At 54.6% G+C, this 18,843-nt stretch overlaps 1 protein-coding gene across 2 annotated transcripts in view; it reads right to left on the bottom strand.

The window, feature by feature from the left end:
- HIVEP3 (HIVEP zinc finger 3) overlaps window positions 1-18,843 on the bottom strand; it is a 469,874-nt gene that overhangs the window by 44,792 nt on the left and 406,239 nt on the right. For both annotated transcript variants that reach the window (XM_046663190.1, XM_046663191.1), the window contains exons 5-6: window positions 6,664-12,255; window positions 2,678-2,823 (exon numbers count right to left, since the gene is read on the bottom strand). In XM_046663190.1, coding sequence (XP_046519146.1) covers window positions 2,678-2,823; window positions 6,664-11,724 — 5,207 coding nt within the window. In that variant the 5' untranslated portion in view covers window positions 11,725-12,255. The remainder of the gene's footprint in view (window positions 1-2,677; window positions 2,824-6,663; window positions 12,256-18,843) is intronic.

Raw genomic sequence — 18,843 nt, 5'->3', positions numbered from 1 at the left:
TGAAGGCAGGTGAGGCCACACAGCTTGCTCTGGCTAATGACATGGAAGCAGAAGCTTTAAGATCCAGAGCACAATTCACCATTTTCCCTTATTTCTCTCTTGGCCTCCGTCGGCCTCGATCTCTCAGGGTCTCCTGGGAACAGAACCCCATTGCAGACGCTCATCAAACACGTACTGGAGTGAATATAAACGCTTGCTGTGTTAAAAAAAAGAACAAAACGAAGAAATGAGTCTCAAGCAAAGCCTTGGTGACCTCAGGTGGGTACCTGAAGGATATATTCAGTGTTTCTGGTGGGGGGCACCATTGGCTTTTTTGGGTAGGATACATGGTTCTGTGGTCATATGGATGGTCACATCCTTGGCCCCATCCATGAAACGCCAGAGGTGTCCTCAATTATGTGACAACCAAAACACTCTCAGCCCCACATTTCCAAACACTCCAGGGGTGACACCAGCCCCAAGAGAACCATGACATAGAGGGGTCCCCAGAAGTGGGGGCGGGAGGCATAGCAGATGCCCTGATGGGACAGCTGGGCTGCGGGAGAAGAGGATCTAACTAGCAACACTACACGACCCCCCGGAGTGTTCCAATTGGATGTGACAAGTTGAGAGAGTGAGGATAGTATTTTTCACAGCCAACAGAACAGAGTGAAGTTATCCTGGGGCGAGAGAAAAGAGATGGAGACCGTAGTGATAAAATGCTCCGATGCCCACGGGTCAGCACCAGGAACTTTGACCTTTACAAACAGGGTCACGCAGGATCCTCCGACAATCCACAAACCATGTCACCATCCCCTTTTACAGATGAGGAAGCAGGGCTGGAGCAGGGAGGGGACTGTCTGAGTGGATCAGAGGCAAGTGGGAGAGCTGCTCTGGGGCAGGGGGGGCGGACCTTGAAGGAGAGGGAGCTCAGGTAGGACTAAGTGACAGTCTGGATGGGACGGGGCGAGGGGAGGGTGGAGTGGGGCAGGAGTGGGGACTGATGTCTAAGCTGCAGGGAGAGGAGAAGGGCACTCAGGGGTAACCTTTCCCTTCCAGCTAGGGCAGACCACGTGGCAGGGACTCCAGCAGGCAGCTGGAGCCGTGAACTGACCGGGATGGGGACGGGCTCCTGTCAGCTGCCCTTCCGGAGCTCAGGCTCCCCAGGGGAATGGGGGCAGTGGGGAGCCCCCTCAGGGAACTGGAACTCCAGTCTGGAGGCGATGCCTCTGGGGCATCCGAAGCAAACCTCTTCATGCCCCAGCTGACACTCAGCAGCTCCCCGGGGGGCCCCAGAGACAGTCCTTGAAGCAAGAGGGAAGAAGGCACGTCGCTGTGAACAGATGCACCATCCTTGGAGGAAGTCTTGTGTGGCCTTGAAAGGACCCAATGATAAGAGAACAGAGACACAAGAGGGCGCTCTAACCAAATAGCAGGAGAGGAAAGCGGTCCACCCTCTAAAAGCAAAGAGGGTCAGGTTTTTGAAAACCTTTGGCATGTGTTTCTCAGTGGAGCCACTACTGGAACTCTGGGCAGAATGCTTCTCCCCTGGGGAAAGGTGTCCCCACCACTGCAGGATGTTTACCATCCCTGTCCCTCCCTGTCACTGTGACAACCCAAGTCCCCATGTTTTGTTTCCAGATACCCCCTCTCCTGAGAGCCCCTGCTGGTCAGTGCCACCCACTAGCGGCACTAGCTTGGTAGTCTCTGCTCTTCCCAGCTTTACAGAGGAACCCAGCACCTCCCACTTTGACCCTGGCAGTGGTGCACCTGCAGGTGCTGGAGAATCGCGGGCCCCCGTGACATCCCGTGTTGGCAGGTGCTCAAGGGGATTGTCCTCTTTGGGAGGTAGGTTTTCCTCCGTGCTGTCATCCCTCAGGACAGGGTAGGACAAGGGCTGCATGGATCAAACTGGGGACACAGACACAGGACCCTGAGACAGACACCACGCGACCTGCTTACAGACATCACAGCCCAGGGAGCAAACACGTGGTCACATAGAACACAGCTTGCACGAAACTTCCACAGAGCAAGTCTGAAACAAGGGCCCTTTTGGAGCCCAGGGCCCCGCAGTTGTGAGTTCCGAGATGCTTAGATCCTTAGGTTTCCAAAGACAAGCACCAAAGGTGAAACACCAGGGGTGATGCTCTAAATATTTACCAACCAATGAGTCCTGGACCTTGGCCAGTCAGCATGGAGACCAGTGTAAACAGCTGGTCTGTGCAGTGTGCCATCGGCCCTGCTAACAGCCTAGTCGGCAGAGCCCGGGTCCCCCGTAGGACACCAGGCATGCCAAGGTGGCTGCTTAGGCGGGACACAGGTGACTTTTCGGGAACATACACCAAGGTAAGTGGCAGGCCAGAAAAGACCTGGGAGACTTACTGTCAACCCAATGCAAGGAGTAGAAACCTGGCCAGCATCTGAGGAAAGATGGGCCAGAGAAAGACCTAGATGGCTCCAGTCCTCAGAATACACCCAGCGTCCCCCATCCACCATCAAGGAGCCCAGCATTCTTAGAGGTGGCCTGCGAGTCACACAAAGGTGGCGTCTGCTGGAAGGCACGGCTGGAACCCCAAGGCGCCTGTGAACACAGCCCTGCTGGCTGAGACGCTCAGGGCCTCTGAACACAGACGGCAGCATCCCCAGCCCACCGGCGGGGCGCGAGAGGCAGACATTGCCAACCAAACGTGATTCTTACCCTCCTTCGAAGATTTTGATCCTCGCCGGCTCCCCTCGCTTGGAGGCAGGAGCGTCCTCCTCCGGCTTCCCTCGCTTCTCCTCTTCCTTCTCCACTCTAGCTATATCTTTCTGGGCTTCTGAGGAAACCAGCGAAGGGAGGTGAACCTGGCCCGCCGCAGGAACGACAAAATCATGGCTGGTTAAGTAGAAATAATGGAACGACGCCTTCGATGGCACTGCACACTTAGACTTAATTGTGGCTCACTTAATCTCCACTGTACCCCGTGAAGAGGTGCTATGAGCCCCACTTTACAGAAAGAAGGAAACTCATCCCCAGACAGGTGAAGTCTCTTATTCAAGGCCACGAGGTCAGTTGGTGTCAACATGGGACTCTGACCAGGTCTTTCTCACGGGAAGACCAGGCCGTCCCGCGAGAGCTGTGTTGCTCCTTCTTTTACACTAGTCTAGGAGCTTCTGGGGACAGGTCCGCATCTTGGTCTCCTCGGGCATGCCAGCACCCAAAACAGGGCCTGTGCACATCCCGGAGCAGGGAGCAGGGATGCTGGGCTGGGGGCTGGGGCCAGCAGTACTGGGAGGGAGATTCTCCTCCCACTTTGTGCCAGTGTCACTAAGGTCATGAGAAACTGTACTGTTTACAGCCAGGGGGAGAAGCGACCATATCTCCTGGTGCTGGGACAATCTGAGAACCGCAGTCCCCTGTGCCGGCCAGCACACCTGCCCGCTACAAGGACAGGTGGGGGCTGAGCAGAAAGGTAGCCAGTTGGGAATGAGGGAAACTGAGTTCTAGCAACATGTAGGCCACTGTGTGCTGAGCCACCCTTGGGTGGATTACTTCACCTCTCTGGGCCTCAGAGTCTGAGGGGATTTAGACCATCTTGAAGACTCCTTCCAGGGCCAACTTCTATGACTCAGTGACCCCCCAAAGGGATCTCTTCAGAATTGGAGATAGGGAGTGAAAACCAAGTGAGGGTATGCACCGCTGCTTTGCAACGGTCCACGGAAGCAGCTGATGTGGTGCAATACCCGTGGATTTCCAGAGCATGCTGTTTTCACTCCTATCTCGGCCTGCCTTCTGGGCCATCCATGGAGTGCCTAAGGGGCCTCCCTCAGGCTGATGCATGGCTTCTCTCTCACAACCAGCTGTGATGTCTGGGCCAAGCTGGAGGAAGGTGATTTTGGTGGCAATGAGCCACTCTACCAGGAAACACTGTTGGAACTGAGCAGGAGGACCAGGGATCCACTTTGGCTTTTTGTTTTTTGGTGAGGAAGACTGGCCCTGAGCTAATGTCTGTGCTAATCTTCCTCTATTTTGTATGTGGGATGCTGTCACAGAATGGCTTGATAAGCAGTGTGTAGGTCCATGCCTGGGATCCAAACCAGCGAACCCTGGGCCACTGAAGTGGAGCATGGGAACTTAATCACTACACCACCAGGACAGCCCCCACTTTGGCTTTTAATGATAATAAAATGAATAACAATAGGTGAAAACAATTATTGAGTGCCAATGTGCCAAGCGCTGTTCTAAACACACTTTGATATTTTAACTCTTTTAATCATCTCCACAGTCCTATGAGCTAAGTGTTAATATTATTTCTATTTTACAAATGAGGAAACAAAAGCACAGGAGGTTAAGTAACTGGCCCAAGGTCACACAGCTAGTAAGTGAGGTATTGGGATTCAAATCTGGACCACCTGGCACTGGAATTCTTGTTCTTAATCTCTTTGCAATTGTGCAGGTGGTTGTCAAAATGATCCCCCAGGAGGAAAAAAGGGAGGAGAAACCTGGGGAACAGAACGTGGCTGCAAAGTGAATTCTTGTATAAAGTTGGGCTTCCTCAGGGCTCATGCATGGAAAAAATCTGTGACCAAACTGAAACCTGATAGGTTGGCCTAGACTTGCAGGAAGATGGTTAGGAAGAGCTTTAAAGAGAATGGAAGCTACGGGATGACAAAAGTCAGCTCAGCATAATAAACAACTTTCTAAAAGCACTGTCCAAACATGGGTTGGGTTGTACCAAGAGGTGGTGAGCTCCCCATCACTGGAGATAAGCAAGCAGAGCCCAGAGAGAGGTGTAACTGTAGAAAGGCATCAAGCACTGGATCACGCAGTTACGTTAATGCACCAGATTGGTGCACTTGGTAGAAAACATGCCAGCGAAACCAATGGAACATTCCAAGAAAAAGTTTGCAGGTCTCAGCTCATTTTAGGAAAGCAGCATTTTACACAAAGAATTGCCAAACCCAGTTAAGCCAAATTAACTCTTCCTTTTTCTTAAATGACCTTTTAGTGTCCAGTCGTTAAAAGAGGGAGGCAGTCCAGATCATCTGAACTGGCTCTGAGTGACAGCTAGTTCTAAATCCAGGCTCTGCCATTTACCGTGAGGCTTTGTGCAAGTTACCCAACTTCTTTGTGCTCTGGAGTCCTCATCCATAAAATGGTGACATAGTGCCCTAACTCTCAAAGTGGTTGTGAGGATAAAAGTAAAGCTTAGCATAGTACCTGGCACACAGTAGGTGCACAAGGAGTTATAAGTATGAATGTAATGACAACAGTATCGTGGGAGTGGCTGTGGCCAGGAAGAGACATTGCAGAGCCAAAGTGGAAATCCTGTTTAGGACTCTCTGCAGACTGATGAGGACGTTTAAAGAATAAATTTGGAAGATGGTTCTGTGAAGATATCCAGCCGAGCTGAGGACAAATTCAATGTACAAAATACACCCAATGGTAAAAGAGGAGGATACGAATATAAGAGAAGTTATAGAACTCAATTTTGTTCATTTTTCTACAGTACGAATTTAGTTTAGAGGATTTATGCTTGATTCGGTCAAAGCAACTGGGCTGAAGACACGCTATTGAATATCTTTAAATTTGCCATCCTCTTTTACGGTTTTCTTTCCTCAAATAACTGAAAAAAGAAAAATAGACTCTCTGGAGTCAGACAGGTCTGGGTTCAAATTCTCAGCTGGCCAAATATTTGCCCTGTGACCTTGACCTGTCTCACCCTCTGACCCTCAGTTCCCTCTTCTGTAAGCTGGAGATGGTATTGTTACCTCACAGCTGAAGACGAGTGCTGACTGGATTCAAGGACCCGGCACAGCGCCTGGCACGGCGAGGCTGCTTAATCAACAGGAGCAGCTGCTATTCCACAAATGCCGTGTCGGCATAACACATCATGGCCTGAACCCTTAGGCTGGCCTTGTCAGGGTATGGAGGTGTCATTTGTCTGAAGCAAACCTGGACTCATCAAATTTTAAACTTTCTGAACTTGCAGGCATCATTTTAGGGCTCCTGAGGCAGCCTCAGGTCAGAGGCAATGGAGGAGTAAATATGAGCCCTTAGTCAGGCCGGGTGCTACTGCACAGCACAGACTGGTCAAGCTGTGAGTGGCACAGCCACTGACTGGTAAAGGGGGATACTGCAGTCCAGTTCTATTTGCTACCCTCCTCACAGAAAAGAAAGAAGGCATGTTTCAGGAGTTGTTTGTGTTAAATTCTAGAATCTCTGGAAGTGGGAAGATTTCAAGCGGTACCAGAGAACAGAAACAGCAGATGTAGAGAATAATAAAGGCAGGAAAAGACTCACAGGACGAGGGAGAAACATATGATGGAGTGGCATAAGGTTCCAAAATTGCTGCAGGCACTGCCATCAGCCACATTTCCCAAGTTGGTCTTTCAGAAATTTTTTTTTTTTTTCCTGGCTGAGATTGTGTCTTTGATTTTACAATAGAAGCTAACGGGAAAAAGGATCTCTTCAAAGTTCACTTTACTGAAATGTACCTAGTCCAGTGATGTGAGGGACACACTGACAAAGAAACCCAATAGAAACGTTCTCTGGTAAGGTGACCAGCCACAGCTGACAGACAGGAAATCTGGCCACTCCTCTGGCCCTAGTTTTGCAAATGCAACCTTAGGAGAGTGTGGCTTTAAAAGCTCAGCAGAGCCTCTTGCAATCAGTGGGGAGAAGAAAACCAGGGCTGAACTCACCTCTGTCATGCGGGGCTTGCGAGAGCTGGATGGCACAAGCCTTCCTTTCTCAGGATGCGGAGCTGTGGCCATGGTGTATGTCTCTTTGCTCACCTTCTGCTTAGACCTCAGGAGGGACAAAGCAGCTTTAGTGGAAACCCCCGGAAGGTTGGGGTTGTACAAACTTATGCACCAACCAGCGTAAACAGAGGACCTCCTATCTGCATGCTGGATGTGATTTGGCTTAATGTAGTTTAAATAGCACCAACTGACATTAGTGGTCGTGTGGAGGCTGGGGAACTGCAGTACCTTCTTTGAGTCCGTACCTTCTTGCGACTTGGCTGGTCTGGGAGACGTTTCTGACCGAGGCAGCAAGCCGGGAGGTGCCAGTGGAGGGAGGTCAGGCTGTTCCTTGGAATCTTCTTTCTTTATGCTCAGGGCGGGCAACCCTCTGCGGTGAGGTTTACCAGATGGCTGGGCATATTCCTTCAAAGCCTCTGAGCCTGGGGCCGTCACACGGGGCAAGGAGGGGTGAGGACGTGCAGGGACTTCCTTGGGGCCAGCTGGATCTGAGGACACACTGGACAGTGTTTCTAGTTCCCTCCTGCCCTGGCCCTGGCTGCCCGAGTGGGATTTCTCCGGCCTCTTGCCATCCTCGGCGCTGGTGAGCACCACGCTGCATGGCTTCAACAGCTCTAGCGTTTCATCTGCCTTGGAAGCCTCCTCCTCCTTGACTCTTTTTTGCTGCTGGGTTTCCATGGTGAGCTCGAGGCTGCCAGCTGGGGACAGGACGCGTTTGCTTCCGCCCACTGTTGATGAACTCCCCTCCAGGCTCAAGACACTCTCTGACGACAGAGAAGTGCCTTTTCTTTCAGGCAATGTGACAGGCACTCTCAGGTATGGAGTCTGGAAACCTCTGCTCTGCTCCTCACTTAGCCCTGCTGTGCTGGGCCCGACTTCGTACACATCTGCCCCACACACAGTCACCCCTTTGCACGTGGGCTCCTCAAACTTGGGAAGAGCGACAGTTGCTGAGCTGCCTTGGGGCTGGGTGACCAGGATCTGGGAGAGGGTGGTGTACATGGCGCTCCCATAGGACGGCATGTTAGTCTGAATGCGGACGGGCACAACCAGGGACACCATGGTGTCCGGACAGGCGGGCAGGGCCAGCGGAGGGGCTGCAGTGGGTGCTGAAGAGCTGGCTGGGGGAGCCACAGGGGGAAGCTGGATGTCACTGCTGTACTCTGTGCTGGGGGAGAGGCCAGTGGTTCCTGTTGCCAGCGGGGCCAGGCTGGTTTTGATCTGGGGCAGATGGCTTTCCACATCATCAGGGAGCTGAAGGGCAAACTGAGACTGCAGAGGCAGGAAAAACCCAGAAGAGAGTGCTGAGGAGGCAGGGTATGGCATGGGGAGAAACGAAGGGGGCTGTCGGAAGGGGATGTTGGCTGGGTGAGGCATGAGCTGGGGGAGGTGGAATTGGCCTGGGTGCAAAACAGTAGGTTGGAGAGGAAGTGGCGGGGCTTGAAATAAGGAGGGAGGAAGCGGGGGCATGGAGTACGGCGTGGAGAGGAGGCTGGACATGGCCTGGGTGGAGAAGAATTCTGAAGACTGTCCTGGCTCATGCTGCAAGAGGTGCTGGAAGGAGAAAAGGGAGACGGGTGGCGGCAGGTACGGCTTCTCATGCAGGGTGAGCTGGGCAGTGGGATGCTGGAACACCTGCAGTGCTTCCGTATAGGGCGGAGTGGACCCCGGTGGAGGTCTGTCCTGCACCTGGCTCTTGCCTCCTGGGTGTCCGCTGTGCGAGGTGGCCGCTGACGAAATCTGGGGCAATGAGCTTTTGGTGGGAGGTTTACTGGATGAGGGCTTCGGGTCCTCGCTCTCCTGTCTTCCCTTGGGGGCGGCCTCTGGCTCGGTTTCTGGAGGCCTGCTCAGAGAAGCCTGTCTCACCAAAAAGCATTTTCTTCTCTCTGGTGGGGCCGCTGGGGCCGCTGGGGCCGCTGGGGCCGGCGCAGAAGGGCCTGTCAAGGACAAGCTGCCGTAGTCGAAGGATTTGCTGCGTGTCTCAGTCATATGGGCGGAATGGGAAACGTTAGGGCTCTGCTCTGAGGCTGACCTCCGCATCTCTCGGGCATGTGGGTGGTGGCTGGGGACAGTCAGCATGTGGGTGCCCAAGGGTTTGGAGCGTGTGTCGGATGAGGGCCCGGGGGCCTCGGCTTTTCCGTGGTCGTCCCTCTCAAAGGAGGCGGAGCGGCTGGACCCACTCAGAGAGACACTGCTCTCCTGGCTTGGGCTGCGAGACAGAGGAAGGGAGGACTCGAAGCTGGACTCCCCCGACGACTGGGCCATCTCTGCCAGGCGCAGTCTCTTCTTCTTGGGTGGCAGCTTCTCTGCAGGGAGCTGGGCGAGCGTCTGGCTACGCTGGGGCCACTGGAACTCCTCCGTCTTCTCGGGTTCCTTAGGGGGCAGCTCAGGCTCTGTGTCCGGCCGGTCGGGCTCCTCGGTCACCAGGATCTCAGGGACCTGAATGTTGGGCTGGCGGACAAGCTTGGGCTGCAGGGAGTGTGCGGAGCGTCCGTGCGGGGCGGGTGGGGGTGACGAGAACGGGGCTGGAGACTTGTCTTCTCCCTCCAAGCCACTGGGCTGCTCCAGAGAGTCAGACTTCTCAAAGGAGCTGGTGTGCTGGATGACAGAAATTTCTTTGGACGTTGTTCTCCGCTCCTTCCCTGATTCTGAACTGGACCCTAGCTTGGGAGTCCTTGGCTGGAAGCCCGTGGGTCCCTCCAGGGAGGGCGCTGACTTGCTTGGTTCTGCTGGTGACTTGGTGGACTCCAGGGGAAGGTTCCGAGGAGCATCGGATGGCCCGGGGCTGCCAAACTGACTTTTTGTTGACTCAAAGGCAGGCGGCTCTTCCTCGTCCCCAAGGCTCTTCTCTTTCCTCCTTTTCCTCAGTGGAGTGAGCTCTAAGGTGGTCCCCAGTTTGTAATGCATCATCTGGGACCAGGGTTCCTGCTCAGCCTGACTCTTCTCGGCTTCCAGAGAAGCGTGGGCGCCCGCCGAGAGGGGCTTTGCGATCTGAAGCTCTGAGCAGTAGTACTTTTTATGGGCTTCGTAGTTGTCCTTTTTCTTGTACCGAGCACCACATATGTTACATTCATAGATCACCCCTTTCGTTTTCAAACCCTTCTTGGTCTTTTTGGTGAGTTCGCTTTCCTTGGGTTCCGGTTCGTCTGCGGGTCTGGCGGCCGCATCTTTGCTACTTGGCCCCGGCTCCTCGGAGCTGTACTCCCCTCCCAGAGGAAGTTCGATGGCTGGCTGGCGCTTGAGCATCCGGGGGTGGGAGGTAAACACTTGACTGCTGCGGCTCAGGGCTTCGGGGTCGGCGACGTGGTCGTCGAAGGAGTAGCTACCTCGGAAGGGGTGGTGGGGGGTACCGAGGGTGCAGGCGGCCGAAGGCATGGAGCGGCTTCTCAGCAGAGGCACAGGGGGGGCGGCGCCGGGCGGGTGCTGCAGGCTCAGCAGTGATTGTTCGGGCTTTGTCTTCTCGCCGTGGGACGACAGGGGCTCCCGGTAGAGGCTGGGTTTGGGGGACTCCATGCTGCTGCGCCGGGACAGCGAGCTCCTCCTCGGCTTCACGCTGTCTATCTCGCTGGTGTCCACCACGGCCTCGTTGATGGTGATGAGCTTGGTGATGTGCTCGATCACCTGTGTCCGGGGCACAGACAAAGGCACCAGGCTGGGCTTGTCTTCCGTGGACAGGGGCAGGAGGGGCTGGGTGGAGGTGGCCGTCAGCATGGTGGTCCGCTGCCCCATGCGCCCGCACTTGCCGAAGATGATCTCGGCGTAGGACCTGGCGTTGGTGTTGGGGGGACTGGCCTGCTGCTCGGCACTCTCGGAGCGCGAGAAATACCCAGACTCCGTGCTCCCCTTGCTGCCCGGGCTCAGGAACGCCTGCTCGTCGATGACCTTTTTCCTCTCACTTAAGCGAAGGGCCAGCTTCTGTTTTATCGTGTGCGTGTCTTCGGGTTTATGGCTCAGGGGGTGTTCGGATGAGGGTTCTGCAAATGGACTGGGGTCCTCGAGCGACTGGGCGGAGCTGGACTGGGACAAGGAACAGCGTTCGTGGCTGGAACCCTGGCTGCCGGAGCTGTACAAACCGCTGGACAGGAGGGGCTGCTTAGGTCTCGGGGAGAGCTCCGCGGGGTGCGCGGACGTGGAGACTGTTTCCTCTTCTGAATCTGTGCTCTCTCCCTCGGTGGGCTCCTCAAACTCTTCCCCTGGGATCCTCTCCATCTCCAGCCCCGGGGCATACATCTCGCCACCCATTCCGGAGGCCAGGCCGGCTTTGATGCGGTGGGCATGGGACTTCCTGTGCTTGTAGAGGTTACTCTTGGTCTTGAAGGAGAAGCCGCAGGGGCCGCAGGGGTAAGGCCTCTCGCCCGTGTGCGAGCGGATGTGTTTCTGGAGCACGCTGGGCTTGGCGCAGGGCCGGCTGCAGTACTGGCAGATGTATTTGCCCGGCTTCTGTGGCTTCCTCTCCTTCTTGTGTGCCTCTTCTGCAGGCTTCAAGGAGACCTGGGAGGGACGGGGCACGTAGACTTTGGGGATGCCAGGCAGGTCCTCCGGGGGGATGATGGAAGCATGGGGAGGGAGGAGCTGGCTCTGAGGATGGAGCCCAGGGGTCACGAAGGAGCCAGAGGGTCCGGGTCTCATGGGGTCGACCAGCTGCCACGTGGAGCCCTCCAGGAGATGCTCGGGCTTGCCGGGCGACATGAATGCTGGTGTCAGAGGGTGCTGCGGAAGCTGCGAGATGTGGACAGAGGCTTCGATGGACGACCTCTTGGGGGGCTTCTGCTGCTGGCCCATTTTCTCCTGAGAGCCTTCCCTAAGAACTGGCAAGGGGCCCGGGAAGGGCTGCGGGGCTAGGAGGTCTTGGAGCGGGGCCTCCTGGGTGGCGGCTGTGCTGCCGCCTGGGTACGGAGCGCTGGACGAAACACTGGTCTGGATGGCCTCTCCCTTGGTCAGCCGCTTCCGGGGACTTCCCTCAGCCTTCTTGGTGCCCTTGACACTTTGTTCAGGATCCATGACCTCCACGGAGACTCGAGATGCTATTCAGGGAGGTTCGGGGCAGGCTGCATTTATGAATAATCCAAGCGTCCCAAGGAGGCGTCTGCTTTCGGCCACATTGGTCAAGAGCTGAGGAAGCCGAACCCAAGACGGCTTTGGGGATTTTTTGCAAGTGTCACTGGCTGCGAGTGGACTCAGAGCAGGTCATCAGGGCCCAAACCACTCACGTGGTTGAGGCATGGCCCGCTACTTGGCAGACAGAAAACGCACCAGCACTTTCTGCCTGAATGTCTGTCGTGGGAACGTCACGAAGGATGTCAATGTTGCCATCGTATTGTTTCAGTTGGCAGTGGCAAGCGGCCCCCTACGAGTCCCCTGTGTGCTACGCGAACCGCTGAAGGCTGGAGACGTCTGGGTGCGCAGCCCAGTCATCCCTGGTCCCCGCACGAGAGGAGCCACGCTGGACGCTGCGGGCGGCTCCGTCTGGCCTCTTCTTTCCTTTGCTCCCGTGTCGGAGACGGATGGCCGCAGAGGGGAATTCACGCTCTTCTACTTGACGAAAGCGCACACACAGAAATACACACACAAAAGAGAAGAGAGAGTGAGTTACTGTGACTCGTCCACAGCCTGAGCGGCTCCGTGAGATCTCGAAAAGGTTCACCACAGAGACCCAACAAGAACCCATGGACCCCCGGCTCCCTGCCCCCGAGTGCTGCCCACACCTCCCTCCCTCACGTTCACAGTGGGGTCGGTGATTCGATGCCCACTGTCGGTTCTGAGGACTGCGGCTGTGGGGGGGAGTCAGGAACAGACGGCAGGCCAGTTCGGGAGAGGAGGCCCGTGCGCCAGTCTCTGCCGTGAGAGGGACTCTGAGCGGATTTCAGCTCCCTAGCCTCAGCTGCCTAATCTATACAATGAGATAACAGCAATTCCTGCCTCAGCTGCACTCGGGGCTGCAGTGGGGTCCACTGTGATAACGATGCAGATGCCGCAGGATGGAGAGCGGCCCGTGCTGCGGCTGGTGCGGGAGGAAGGGCCGGGGGTTCTTCAGGGATGTGCTTTCCAAGGGGTGGATTATGACGAGGTTGGTATCATTTTCTCTGGCCCTGGCTTCTGAAGGTCCATGAGGGGCATCATTCATGGCTTTTAGTCCACTGCTAACTCCCCTCCAAGCCCATGTTTCATGGTGAAGCCAAAGCCACTGCCCCAGCCTATGAAAGCTCACAGGTTACTGCAGCTGTGAGCACCTCGGCTGTCAAGTAGGAGCTGGGAGGACCATTTGGGCAGGCTTCTCCAGCTTGGTAGCCTTTCCTTGTCTACTCAGTGCCCCAGGGATACCCCGGAAGTGGCTCAGAATGGGGTTCTTGCGAAGCTCAGGGGCACAGTTGGTCCGGGTGGAGCCCTCAGTGTGCGTGTCCTCTAAGGGCCAGCTGAAGGTCGGGCAGGCTAGGCTTCCTGAGCTCCGAGAGCCTCCCAGGGCCCTTCTCCCCAGGAGCACGGTCAGAATTTCAAAGTCGGAAGTTACTGTGGACTTCATCTCACCCAGCCACCCTACTTTCCAGCAGAGGACACAGGACCACAGAGGGAAGGTGGCCTGCAAAGGTCCCATGTTCCTGAGAGGCAGGGCCAGCACCTGAACCCAGCTCCCTGTGGCCAGAGTTCATTCTCCACCACCTTGCAGGTGTCCATCCCCTGGGTGAGGGCCTGGGTGAGTGACTCATGTCTCCATGGCCTTCCTCCCTCTCCTTGAAGCATGCCCTGCCCCCGGCATCCTGACCCCAGGCTCCCTTCATGCCCTCGCTCTCGCTCTGCCGTTCCCCAGCTGTTTGCTGATGCAGACTCAAGGAGTTTGCTCTTCCCACATTCACAGGGTGCTCAGAAAGCTGGCGAGTCTGAAAGACTTGTAGCTGTCTCTCAAATGGCAAGACCTGGGACAGAGTGGCATGCCGTGGAGGGGGCTAAAAATCACATCCTATAAGTCTACTCCTTTTGTATTTCCTTTCCATTTTGGTTCTACAAAGAATTCAAGGTAACCATAACAAAATTTTATAAGTATTTGTAAAAAAATGACAAATTACAATATAAGGAAACTAAATAAGAATAACAAATCAGAACAAAGGAAAATGCAAATAAGGCAGGAAGTCAGGATTGGTGGGATGGAAAGAACACTGGTATACCAATCATAAGGGCTTATATTGTTTCTCTAGTTCAGCTATACACTTATATCTGAGCTTCCTGGCAGCCAGGGAGAAAAGGGATATATGGTCCATTACAGAGTCCTTATAGCCAGAGAGGAAGGATTATCTAAGTTCCTTACAAGAAGCAAAGAGTTGCTTTCTGAAAAGAACTTTTTCATGTGGTACTTCAGACAGGGGCAGTGAATGATACATGAGTTCACCTGTGTCTCCAAATGACACCCCTTCAGCAGACGGAGTGATGGATTTTTGTCAATGGAAGGCTGCAGCTCAGAAAAGGCTATTCTCTGAGCAGTCAAAGGCCTCCTTTGAGGAGGCAGAGAAGGCATCCTCCCAAAGCAGAGTGAATGTGGACAAGGCAGGGCACTCTCATTTCATCAAACTACCCTCAATAGGGGGGCCAGGTAAGATATCATCCAAATTGGGGCACTTTTGAGAGTGAAAGAGGCACTACTGATAATTACGGAGAAGCAACAGGAAGAAACTAGGGCTGTCCCAGGCAAACTGGGACAAATGGTTGCCCTTACAATCAATATTTATCTTGTGACCCAAACCAGGCACAAGCGCTGTGTCTGGGTGTCTGGCAGAAACTTGTGATCTTTGCTACGAGGACTGAAATTACACCATGGGCTCTAATGGATTCATAGAGACTGGTTGTCTAGTCCAAACCTCCCACTCGACAGATGAGGGGACTGAGACCCAGAAGGAGGATGTGATTTTCCCTAAAAATTACACAGTGATGGTGGCAGACCTAGACTGTTCCGGGCCTCGCAAGCCCCCGTCAGGGCTCGTCCCCTGCCTCATGAATAAGTGCCTTCTATGACTTCTGTGGCACAATGGGCACTGCAGTGTATGGCTCCCCTTCTATGGAAGCACTGAGTGGCCCTGGGGACACGGCCCCGGGGACATCTCCAGTGAGGAGTGTCAGTGGGTGTCTAGGGGCTTAAGGGCAAAGGTGGCCTTTCAACTTATGTCCTGACCTCTCTGTGGCTGCTGGCCAGGAGAAACGGGAAGCCCAGCTGAGGCTGGGGAGTCCATTAGGCGGCAGTCCCCCAGGCCTTGCTCATCCAAGCTGAGGTGGGCAGAAGTGCTGAGTCACTGAAAAGCCAGACAAGGCAGACGTCATCTGCTGTGCAGATGGAGAATTGCTCTCCGGGCTGGTCTGGGACTCCCGGGCCTGGCTGCACCTGCGTGGCGGAGAGGCCCTCGGATAATAAAGGGTTGACTATACTTACTATTTCTACTGACTGTGTCATGCAAGGATCTCAAAGCAACACCATAATACTAGCTAGCGGTAAGCTTTTCTTCTTCCAATGGATGGATGGGACCCCATGGCAAGACTGGGTGGTAGATTATCAGTCTGAGTGGGGGTCAGCTGGCCAAGGAGGACCCCACCTTGTCACGTCCTGTGGTTCTCCCTTGGCTGAGCCACAAGGCTCTCCAGGGGCAGGTGGGGAAGCACCTAGTGGCTGGGTTTGGGGTAATTCCCAGGCTGAGTGGGAGGGGCGGGTGGATGAGGGAGACAGTCAGGTCACTGTTGTGTCCTCAAGGGACTCACTGGAGCAGCACAACCTACACCTGTGAGCCAGGCCTGCTGCTCCCCTGGGGAGGGCCCTCCTGCCTGCATCCTCTGAGGGAGGAGCAACCAGGACACATCAGCACCATTGGCCGCCCAATGATCGTGGAGTTACTGAGGGCTTTGGGCTGGATAGCCCACCCCTCCAGCCTGCACAGAGGGCCCTGAGCCCGGGTGGGCAATGACTAGCCCCGGGCCACTGGTCCTCGGACTCCTGGGCCACTGCTCTCTGCAGTCCTGCTCTACACCTCACAGAAGGTCTGGGGTTCTTACTACAGGTGGCAGTGGGCGGGGACAGCCGGGACTGTGGGTGCAGACGTGGGGTAAACCTGTGAGAAGATGGCCTCTGCCTTGGAATGGATTACAATTCAGAGCAGCATAAACACTTCTTCACTTAACTCTTTAACTCCTTTAGAAGGACCATTTCTCTCTTTTTTTTTAAGATTGGCACCTGAGCTAACATCTGTTGACAATCTTCTTTTTTTCCTTCTTCTTCTCCCCAAAGCCCCCCAGTACATAGTTGTATATTGTAGTTGTGAGTGCCTCTGGTTGTGCTATGTGGGACACCACCTCAGCATGGCCTGATGAGCGGTGCCATGTCCACACCCAGGATCTGAACCAGTGAAACCCTGGGCCGCCAAAGTGGAATGCGCAAACCTAACCACTTGGCCACGGGGCCGGCCCCAGGAGGGCCATTTCTAATCACCGTGACCAAGTGACACTAAGAAAATGGCCCATTTCTCTCTTCTGTGCTTCTGAGGGTATGTATAAAATTTTAATATAAACCTGAAGTAGCAAAGAAAAAAGCTGCTTTTCCAGAGAATTGGTAAAAGTCACCAGTGACATGAGGTTAGAGGTAGAGGGTGTCCCTGACAGGGCCCAGGAGCTGAGCCAACAGAGGCTCAGGACCGAACCTCTGCTGATGGTGGCAGAACGCCCATGGGGTCCACGTTGTCTGCTACTGAGGCCACAGCCGTCAGGGATCTCTGGCTTAGAAACCAGCTTAGAACCATGAGGAGAGCCTGAGCTTCAACAGCCAGTTGGTTAACATATCAGACAACCCAGCTCCCACTTCCAGAAGCTTCCATTGGCCTAGCTGTTAGGACAGCCCAACAGAAAAGAGAGCAGGGTGTTGGGGCTGGAGCCATGAAGCCCTCAGGGGAGTGGGAAGTGATGGACGAGCCAACAGGGCCAAGGCAAGGCAGCCTGAAGCTCCAAAACCAAAGCAGAAAGCACTTTCTGTATCCAAGGCACTGGGGCAGCATGGCCATGGCCCAGAGTGGACACCCCAGACGGCTTTACCAGAAGGGAGATGGGAGGTGTGTGCTATCAGGTGGACAATCCCACCAGTCCTGGCAGGAGACCAGCTTGATTCTGCCTTGGGCTCTCGACTAGGAAGCCTGGGTCAAGCCAAGTTAGATAAGACAGAGGCAAGATGGGGACAGGGGCCTGACGCCCAGGGGCGTACAAGGTCACTCTGACCCCAGACTGGTGGGGCTTGATAAAGTTCTTTGCTTATAATTTAGTTACATACACACACACTCATGCACGCACCCCAATATGCCAAAATCAGGTCAAAATTTTACTGACGGTAATAAAACACACTGATCTTAAAAACACCAGGAAAGCAAGCCTTTCTCCTCACTTCAACAGCTGAAACCCAGTGCAGAAGGCCACAGGCTAGGCAGGAAGCAATGAGAAAGTATTTTCATTTAACAACCCAACACAAAACCAGTGCCCCTTCTAAGAATCTTTGTGTGTTGTACTGTGTCCGTGTGTGCAAGATGAGGCAGAATTCTTCACCTGCAAAGAAAAGTAAAAGTGGCTGTGGGCTCAGATGCTGGCACAATAGGCTAGGTGTGAAGATGTGGGTCTGGAGACTAACAGGGAGAGGGCATCTGAGAGCCACAGAAGGAAGTCTGCACAGAGAGCGGCCAATCCGAGGGTGGGGCTCTGGCTGGGAATAGAGCATGAGGCCCACACAGAAAATGTCTCCCACTAGCCATTCCCCTTTCTTTCAGCAATAGAAGTCCGCAAGCTGCAGCTGAGTCTGTGGTCACCCATCTAGACTGCATTTACCGGCCTCCTTTGCAGCTAGTTCTGGCCAACATAATGAATGCAGCTCGCAGGTCAGAGCCAGAAGGAAAAGCGCCCGCCCTTATGTTCCTATTTCTCAGGAAGGAACAGGGAGGCAACGGTGGTGGTGAGCCAACTCTGACCGCATGGACCCCAAGGGATGGTGGGACAAGAAGCCTAGATGATGGCATGAAGCAAAGCCACCTGCCCCCAACAGAGAAATACACCTTCTGTCTGGTTTTAAGCCACAGCTACCTGGTCCCTTTTGGAACAAACATGCCAACTCATACAGGGGATTGGTCCCAGGGAGGCTAAAAAGAGCTTGACAGAGCCCAGGCCTGGGCATACTGGGACACAGGCAAAGGCCTAAAGAACAAGGTGGGCACCAGCCACGAGGCGAGTGACCAGTCACCAAGCCCATCCCCGCAGCAACACAGCACAGAATTCCAAAGGCAGCTTGGCCACTCAGACAGCTTGTGTTCGAATCCTGGCCCCCCCACCTCCTAACTGGAAATTCTTGGAAGCTCTCCAAGGCTCAGTCTCCCCACCTGTAAAATGGGGACAATGAAAGTACCACGTGTGGTTCAAATTGAGTTAATTCATATGAAGTGCTTAGCATGGTACCCGTAAGCATCCAAGAAATAACAGCCATCATTGTTATTGGGGAAAGTCTTTCTGTGTGAGGGGTTGCCATGGCCTTGTGGAAGGAGCCCTGGCCCGGGGGCCAACCCATGCTCTGCTGATGTTAGGCCACAGGCTGTCGTGAGGACTGAATGTGGTTATCACCCGTGGAAAGTACCTGACACACAGCTGGTGCTCGAGAAACGAGAGTAGACGTTGACTGGAGGTAAAAGCAAGGCCTCCCAAGAAGCCCGCAGGATACTGAACCCCCCAGCTCTTGGTAGAGGTTTTCTAAGTTCCCCCAGACAAGGGATGCATTGGTTCCCGAGCTGGGCAGGGCCAAGCGATCCCAGAAGTGGAGGACAGGAGCACAGGCAGGAAATCAGCTGGTGATGGAGCTGATGGATCTGACCTTCTGAGACATTTCAGATCAAATGCTTCCTACCAACCCAGGGCTCAAGCTAGAACTGAAGATACTCGTGGATTAACATCATCCCCATCTTGGTACTCGGCTTCCCCAGGTCAGCTGGTCCTGCCCCGACTCCAAAGAAGCTGCACTATGGTTCTCCTACTGAGGTCGGGGATTTTGGAGGCTTCACTGTACCTCTTGGTCACCGGGTTCCTATGAAATGATGACGGGTCAGCGAGGCCCAAGGCAGAGCAGCCCTA

The sequence above is a fragment of the Equus quagga genome, chromosome 5, assembly GCF_021613505.1.
Source record: "Equus quagga isolate Etosha38 chromosome 5, UCLA_HA_Equagga_1.0, whole genome shotgun sequence".
In the NCBI taxonomy this organism is placed as follows: Eukaryota; Metazoa; Chordata; class Mammalia; order Perissodactyla; family Equidae; genus Equus; species Equus quagga.
This window is presented reverse-complemented; position numbering and strand designations above follow the sequence as displayed.